The sequence below is a fragment of the Megalops cyprinoides genome, chromosome 18 (assembly GCF_013368585.1).
Source record: "Megalops cyprinoides isolate fMegCyp1 chromosome 18, fMegCyp1.pri, whole genome shotgun sequence".
NCBI classification, from domain to species: Eukaryota; Metazoa; Chordata; class Actinopteri; order Elopiformes; family Megalopidae; genus Megalops; species Megalops cyprinoides.
Genome location: NC_050600.1, coordinates 20,751,196 through 20,759,090, shown reverse-complemented (window position 1 = coordinate 20,759,090; position 7,895 = coordinate 20,751,196). Strand labels below are relative to the sequence as shown.

Genomic DNA, 7,895 nt, shown 5'->3' with positions numbered 1-7,895 from the left:
TGAACATGGCACACAGGCACATCAAGGGAGCAGCGAAAAGCAGTGATTCCGAAGAGCTCTTTAAGCAATTTGGTTTTTGCAGGACACCTTGCAAAACTGATCGAATGTCAAACGCGTTCAGTCCGATACGTTTTGGTATTGAATGTAGGACCGCGTAGGTTTCGGTGAATAAAATTCGAACCGGATTCCATCACAGGAGTCCGGTTTAATTCGAGAACTGCGATGGATTGGAATGGAACTGCGGTTGAGGTGATATCGAAACGAGCACCTCGGCATTTTAGCTCTATCAACAACAGCAATAGCCTAAACACCTTTGCAAAGATCAACACAAAAGTCTGGTCTTTCGTCAAATTGTTTGTCATAGTCAAACTTGCCTTTCAACGACTGGTTAAAATGAATAAAACAAGAAGTAATGGGTTGTTAGACATGCCGTAATCGCATCCGTAACCCAACGTTCGGTGTGGTCAATAGGCATGCTGGCTCGCCGTCATGCTATTTCCATGGTATTTTGAAATGAGAACGTCTTCGGGATCGTTGTATTGCTGGTGTGGATTTAACAAGAACAATACATTTTAATAACCATAATCCAGACCATTTTTGTGGCTCCCAGTTAAATATTTAACCTGCCTTAATATCATAGCCAATGTTGTTGAGGTGGCTCGACCAGTTTTGATTGTAGGGACAGAGACATTATTTCCATTATCGTTTTACTTACCTAAATATTTTGTTGACTCTCTTGCTTTCTTTTTGGTTGTTTTTTTTTTTTTTTTGATGATATTTCTTTGTGCCCGAAATAGGTAGCCTGTTAGTATATTTTATTGGCTGTAATTGATCTAAACCAGTACACAGCATGCATGTATGAGGGTTTCTCCCGGGGGATAATATCGTCGCTATAATTTCTTCACGCTATGTAGTTTGCCCTTAAAATATTCGATTTCGTTACCCGTACTGTTGAGATGAATTCTCCAAATGTCTTTACATTGTACACGTGCCTTAGGGATGCAAGAGATTGCACATTTTGTGAAACGGCGGGGCATACGATTAAATCCAAAGATGGTGTTTTTCTTTTCGGTCTCTTGAGTGAGCAGGATTTTATTTGTCGCAGTAAACATAACGCCAACGGGACATCATTGTAGCCCACTGCAAAGGGGAGATAGATGCTCATCCAAGAAAATCAACGCGCCTACGCCTTCTTTCTCTATCATGCAATGATTCGTATTTTTTTCTGGAACATGAATAGGCTGTGACACATTTCGTCTACGTTTTGAATCTATAGAATATTATATCGATATGTGTATTATTATACATTATATTTCAGCACAAACTAATTGTATGGACACCGGTTGTTAATGTGTAGGATCCAAACACACGATTGAAGTAGGCTAGCTGTATCTTTGCTTGGGTTTGTCAGCCGTCTCGAAAGCTTGTTACATATTTATTTTCGAAACAACAAAGCGTTTCTCCTCACGCAAGTTAACTCCACTAATCTGTAAAGTACCTAATTCAACAGAGCAGTGAAAATTATGTGCTGCCTGTTCGTAGCCGCCAATTTACCCCGAGTGTACCGCTGCAGATTTAGCGTTTGAAACGATATGAAGACCAGTCTTTACCTTTTTTTCTGAGTATATTTCCAAAAAAAAGAATATCGTTGATCTCTAATATGTATTTTCACGTCTTCACAGCTTTGCAGATAATATGTTTTGGGGGTATGGCACAGTAGTTATGACACTCCCTTCGTCTGCATTATTTTGTTTCTGTTAAACAGTATTCTAAGCTTCAGTTCTGATTATGTCTGTTAAGTTTATGTAGGTATGATTAAAGTATGAACTTACACCAGGGCGGAGGCACTATTGGTGTAATGTTATCTGGGATGGGGTGTTACTTATGTGGTGAAATGGGAATGATACTTGCGATTAAAACTCTGTATTTATTGTGATATCCATCTGAAAACACTATCGGAAATAGATGAAAGAAATGTTCAAATGCAATGGCTTTTATAGCAAATGTATGTTTATAAATAAAAATGTTCAAACCATGCCCCGGTCGTGTCATTGTCTGATTTTGTACGTAGAAGTGAAGGTACGTCAAGTTCTGATGGTTACATTCTATGTGACTCATACGCCGCTGTCCGAGGTGCTGAAAAGAAAACGTCGTTAGAAAAGATATTCAAGGCAGTGATCAAACAGAAAAGGGCCGTTCTAGTTATATCGCCACGCTTATTTGACAGTGTGTGAGCGTATTTGTTTCATTTAAATCAGTTAATAGTTCTTATTTTAAAATAGGTACAATTTGGAGAAAAAGACATGTTTAGATATTGACCACAAGAGGGCAGGGAAGAACACGGCAGATCCTATTATTGCCAAGAAGGCGTCAAGCTTGAAAAGGCCTCACTTTTAAATGACCCGCGACTAAAACACTCTTAAGTTGAATATTAAAATAGATTCTGACTTTTAGATCACATACTGAGTGCCTTTCAACGTTCAAAAGGTTGGAAAAACACGACATGTATGGGAGAGACATTTTTGAATTGAAATTGAAACAGCACACTGAAATAATCGTCACATTGGTTAGCATTATATAGACCAAGATTTGTGTTGTAAAACCTGCGTGTAAAACAGAAGTACCATCTTATTGTGGCATATAAGACCGTAAAGGCCCATCGTCAGGATAAAGATGGTAAACTCGACTGAGCAGGTTTCTGGAAGAAAAATGGCAAATGAAACGATAGCGTTAAAAAATAGGATAATAACCTTAGCAATGTTATCGTTTAAAGCCACGTTATCATCCACTATATATTAACTGTATATCTCCACCATAGATTTATTGATTTTATGATCGAATTTAATGTCATGGTTTCTGTAGCAAGCATGTAGTAGGCAGTACCTCGGACTAATACGCGCGTCCCACAGTCCACAGAAAATCCCTGTCAAACAGACATTAAACAGCTATTTAATCCAACGTGTACGCTATAGCTCCGTGCTTTTGTTTGTAAATAGCTTATTTAAGTTTCATTTATTTTTGTAGTTACTAGAATTTGGGTTTGAATACTTTTCAATGTTTTATTCTAATTAAGCATGTGACAGTACATAGAAAATGGAAAATGTTCCCATCTTTAGTTAAATTCAGTTTAAAAAGCCCTTTGTATTAATTATATCCTCCTTGAAAAACCTAATTAAAATGAACTGTTGTTCAGGCTTTATATATGGATATGTTATTGATATCATTATCTCTAACAAAAGAGTTGTATGGCGTCTAGGCTATATAATGTCCACTTAGGTTTTACGGCTTACGCTACGAATGTTCCTGTAGATATACTGCTTTACCTACGCCATAGAGCTCCTTTACCATTTAATATGAACATATTTCAATAAACATAATATGTATCTATATGTATAACAGAGAATGTCTCTCTTAAATGTGGAACCAACGAGTGTAACTGACTTCCCATCAGCCCACATTGTCACTTTCTAAAATTTGCCACTTTCTAAAATGTATTAGTCAATAAATATTATCAATTTCCAAAGAGGTTAGCATTGAAACTGCTGTTTTATGTTTTGTGTGTTGCTTTTGATTTTGCGCCTTTGTATTTCCTGTTTTGGCAGTCGATTACAAGCTAGGTGTGTGAAATCGTATCATCGCCAGGTCTACAGAAATATAAAGATGGTTTAATTCTGTCATTTCGCATCTCGATCATTCGTTTTGAGTAGAATTTCATAATAAGTGGCAAGGGATCCCATTAATAACCCAGATATTCCGCAATGAGGAGTACAAAGACAGTACAAATTTGCTTACCATTTTATCAACCATGAAGTCAATGGTACACTTGGAAAACTATATGCACACGTAGAAATATTTCCTTCTTAAATATAAGCATTCATTTACCTACATATAAATAATTTTCAAATTCTGGACAAAACCTGGGATATCAGACTCACAAAAAGGGAGAAATTATTATAAAATTGGACAAAAAAGACAACATGCAACTAAAAAATGAAAAAAAAGTATACAGACTTGGAATCATTTCCATTTCTTCCGAAAGTAATTCGAACGTGGTGACCTTGTAAAACGTCACAACACTCTTCATAAACTTCAAGGGGAAACGTCCTAGGGTCATCTCTAAAGACGGTTTTATACGCATTAACACTACACATCTGAGCCACACAAATACAGCTGTAGAAGGACACACAAAACATTTAAGTATTCCTGTCAACAGTGAAATGTGTAGTTTGTGCCTTTTGGAAATAATATTCCTTAAAAACCTGAAATAACTGCAAAAGCAAAAGCTTTGCCGGAAACGGAGGGTTTGCCGTTTATGTCTAACTGTAGCTTGAAATTGACTTTATCTGCTAAAAAGAACAATAAAGATTAAATATTTGCAACCTCAGGGAAAGTTTGTGTTGTTGTAGGAGGCAACAACATCACCAGGTACAGTAACGGTTTAAAGTTTGGGCACACTTTTCTTTCTTTATTTTTACTGCTTTCCACATTTAGAACAACAGTAAAGATATCAAACTATGAAATACCACAAATGGAATTATGCAGTGAACAAAAACGTATCAAATGAGTCATGCATAGGCATACGTCTTTAGAATAAAACGTCTTTGAACGCATGTTTCCCACTATATTAATCAGATGTGTCCAAACTTTTGACTGGTACTGTATACATGTCCATACAATTCAGCCGTGTAGTATCTTGGTAAGTTCAACCACAAACTTTCCCTGCCCTTTTTTCCTCTCATAGTGTAAATTTAATTGTCTTAATAATTCGTAACCCCCGAGACAGTGCGTTTACACATTGGAAATTGTATTATGTAGAAAATAATTGACAGTGATTTTAACGCAGATGTGTTCGAGATGTTAAACTGGTGGATTAACGAATCTTAATTAAGGAGCTCTGATAACGTCTTGAGGCATGTACAAAACTGCATCCGTGACAAACCGATGTCCCTGAACAGGTAAAGATAAGTGCTGACGGCAAATCCTCAACGGACACAGAAAGGTAATATGGAAACCGTATGGAACCAATCTTCCGTCACCCAGCTTGGCGACGGAGAACAGTAAAGGACGTGGATCAAGCGAGCACTAGTGTTCTCGTCCCCGTCCGTCTCTCGGTGTGATCAGAGAAATGTGTCTCCCGTCTTTTGGCATTCCTTGTGACACGAATAAGGGCTGTACAATCGACAGGGGGAAATAGTTTATTGTTTTTCGTTTTTCGTTTCAAGCGTCTCCATGTTGCAGCTTAGAACATGCTGGTTTTTACTAAAGTGGCTTTGGTTCCGTTCTGTCTCTGCAGGGTGGAGAGTACGCTTGCGAACGGTCCACCTAAAGAGTCCGGAATAGAGGTGATAGTAGTCGGGGCGGATGCCCATCCTTGGCTCGGTGTGGTGCCCCCCAGACCACCGGCTACAGACGTCTTCACCTGTTCTACCGTCCCGTTCCCACTTGGGTTAACCTGACCTCCAGTTGGACTTGGTCCCCCGCAGTTAGGGGTGGGATTGACGTTCGGCACCGGGCCGCCCGTGCTGTCAGGGTCGGTAGCTTTCTGTTCTTTATTGTTATCCTCCCTGGAGTCGGACTTCTTCCCAGAAGACCCGTTCTTGGCAGCTGCGGACGCTGCAGCCGCCGCGCGCTCCTGCTTGCGGAATTTTGCGCGCCTGTTCTGGAACCACACCTAGACCAACCCGAAGAAAAAAATTCAATTGGGGAAAAATGCTTAGTCAAAGCGAGAGAAGCTTTGTACTTTGCATATAATGCTGACTAATGACCTGCTGGTTATAGTAATGGAATGCGTTAGAATAACCACCATTCTTAGGTTGCACGACAGTAGCAGTATTTTGGAACGATCTCTGTGTTACTGTGATGACAACATTAAAAGTAATAACTACCGCTACATACAATAACACCTTATTAATACCTAGTATTGGTTGTAGATTTATTTTTTCTTCTTTGAACGGTTACCATACTATTTGTGTGCATAGAGGGTCTACTGTAATGTCGCATTTCGGCAAGATGCACCAAGACGATTGTTAGCATCAAATACGATTTATATTTAAATGCATAACATTGTTTATAAATTCTATACAACAATCGTTACTTTGATATCGGAAATATAAATGGAAAATGTGCTGCTCTTGAAACATTTTTACTGCTTAGTATAATTAATGTAGAGGCTATAATCTACAAGACACTTTGCTCCGAAAACTGAATCCTTAGATGTAATACAGAACTGGTCTTTGACATGCACCTATTTCCTATTTTTTTCCGTGATAGATGTATCTCAAAGCTACACGCAGTCGAACCCATCTATAGACATATATAGGAGGTCGGATGGTCCATCGGCCGACAAACATACCTGCACTCTGGCTTCCGTTAGATCGATTTTGAGAGCCAGTTCCTCTCGCGTGTAGATGTCCGGGTAGTGGGTCTCGGCGAAAACCCGCTCCAGCTCTTTCAGCTGCGCGCTGGTGAAAGTGGTCCGGATCCGCCTCTGTTTCCGCTTCTCGTTCAAGCCACCGTGATCCGTGAACAATTTGTAGGGAACTTAAAACAGTTCAAACAAAATATACAAATTATAAAAAATGGCACTATTTAAAATGCATACGAAAATCTTTGCAATAATGCGTGAAATAAACTCACCACTGATATTAAAATATATTTTAAAGATTATATAAATCAACTGTTGTGATGCAATTATTTTCCAGTAGAAAGAAAAGAACGAAAAAATGTTTATATTTAAGCATTTATATGTTATATGCATATATAATTATTTATGTCCAGCTATATTTATGGAAGTTTCTACATTCAGCTAAAGTATACAAAAACATTGTAAATATTGAACAATGACATAGCTTCTGTGAAATTGTTTAGTTTAAGATGGTAAGATTTATTTCTTGATTGATTCTAACCATTGTTGAGAAGGTCTCAGAAACCTGTCGTAATGCCACCCTCTTCAGCTGTTGCTTCTGTAACTTCAGTGCAGTGCCAATAATGAGCTTTGGTTATTTAATTATTCTCCAAGCTTTATGTCTCATCGCAAAGTAAATAAATTATGCCTATCATTTTGGCAGCTTAAGATAATTTTGTTGGCGGTTCGGGTGTGACTGGGATAGTGTAACCCCGTAACTGAATTACCTCTCGCCTGCAATCGCTTCTAACGTGATAGATTCTTTCATTTGTGTAAGCAAATTTCGTTTGGTAAATACTAAACACATTTCCATTTTCAAATGCAATCAGGGCTTCTATATACCGGGCAAGATGTGCCCATGCGGCGAGCAAAAGGTGGAAAATGCTTACCTGCGGTGTAAGGGCTGCTCTGGTGGTCCCGCAGTGTCCCGAGACTGCAGGAGCCCGGGGTGAGCGAGGGACACGCGGAGGTGGCCCCGAACGTAGTCCTGATCGGATTGTACTGAAACCCGCCGGCTTGGCTGCAGGAGCTGAAGTCCGCGTAGGCTGACGCCAAGCTCGAGGTGTCCATCCCGGCCATACATGACTCGTAGGCAGAGGAATTGAGGTAAGAATACTCCATTTTATACATTGAAAAGGCTCAGTGGATCAAAAAAAGTCTTCCCCCTCAAAAAAAAAATGTATTTCAACGTGGACTGTATATGGGATCAGATAGAGAGGATAGAGGCAGCTTGGGGGCAGAGTGCGGCTTAATTTTTGGTTAGGAGGCTACACTGCGGCTAGATGTGCACTGCTCGGCGCCTGCCTCAAAACTGGCCTCTTTTACAGAATGAGAGCCTTGTTTTATGAAAAGCCCCCTATGAGCCGCCTAGCCCGAGGTCTCTAGAGCATATAGTCCACATAATAAACTTGGCTCTTTCCTCTTGGACAATAGCAAAGCGTTCGGTCTTATTGCTGGCGCTTTTTACATGACAATAACTCATCAGTCTGTT

General features: G+C 39.4%; 1 protein-coding gene across 1 annotated transcript; it reads right to left on the bottom strand.

The window, feature by feature from the left end:
• Positions 1 to 5,239: 5,239 nt before the first annotated feature.
• Positions 5,240 to 7,534, bottom strand: LOC118793724 (paired mesoderm homeobox protein 2B-like). The gene is made up of 3 exons (XM_036551979.1): positions 7,294 to 7,534; positions 6,353 to 6,540; positions 5,240 to 5,671 (listed from the first exon to the last, which is right to left on the bottom strand). Exons 1-3 carry the CDS (start codon positions 7,532 to 7,534, stop codon positions 5,240 to 5,242), a joined length of 861 nt encoding a protein of 286 aa, XP_036407872.1.
• Positions 7,535 to 7,895: the final 361 nt, after the last annotated feature.

Bases quoted from the DNA above. Each gene is read 5' to 3' on its own strand.
- LOC118793724 (XM_036551979.1), bottom strand. From the start codon at position 7,534: ATGTATAAAATGGAGTATTCTTACCTCAATTCCTCTGCCTACGAGTCA. The intron at 6,541-7,293 runs GTAAGCATTTTC...AACTGTTTTAAG, and splicing joins GAGCAGCCCTTACACCGCAG to TTCCCTACAAATTGTTCACG. The intron at 5,672-6,352 runs GTATGTTTGTCG...GGGTTGGTCTAG, and splicing joins TAACGGAAGCCAGAGTGCAG to GTGTGGTTCCAGAACAGGCG.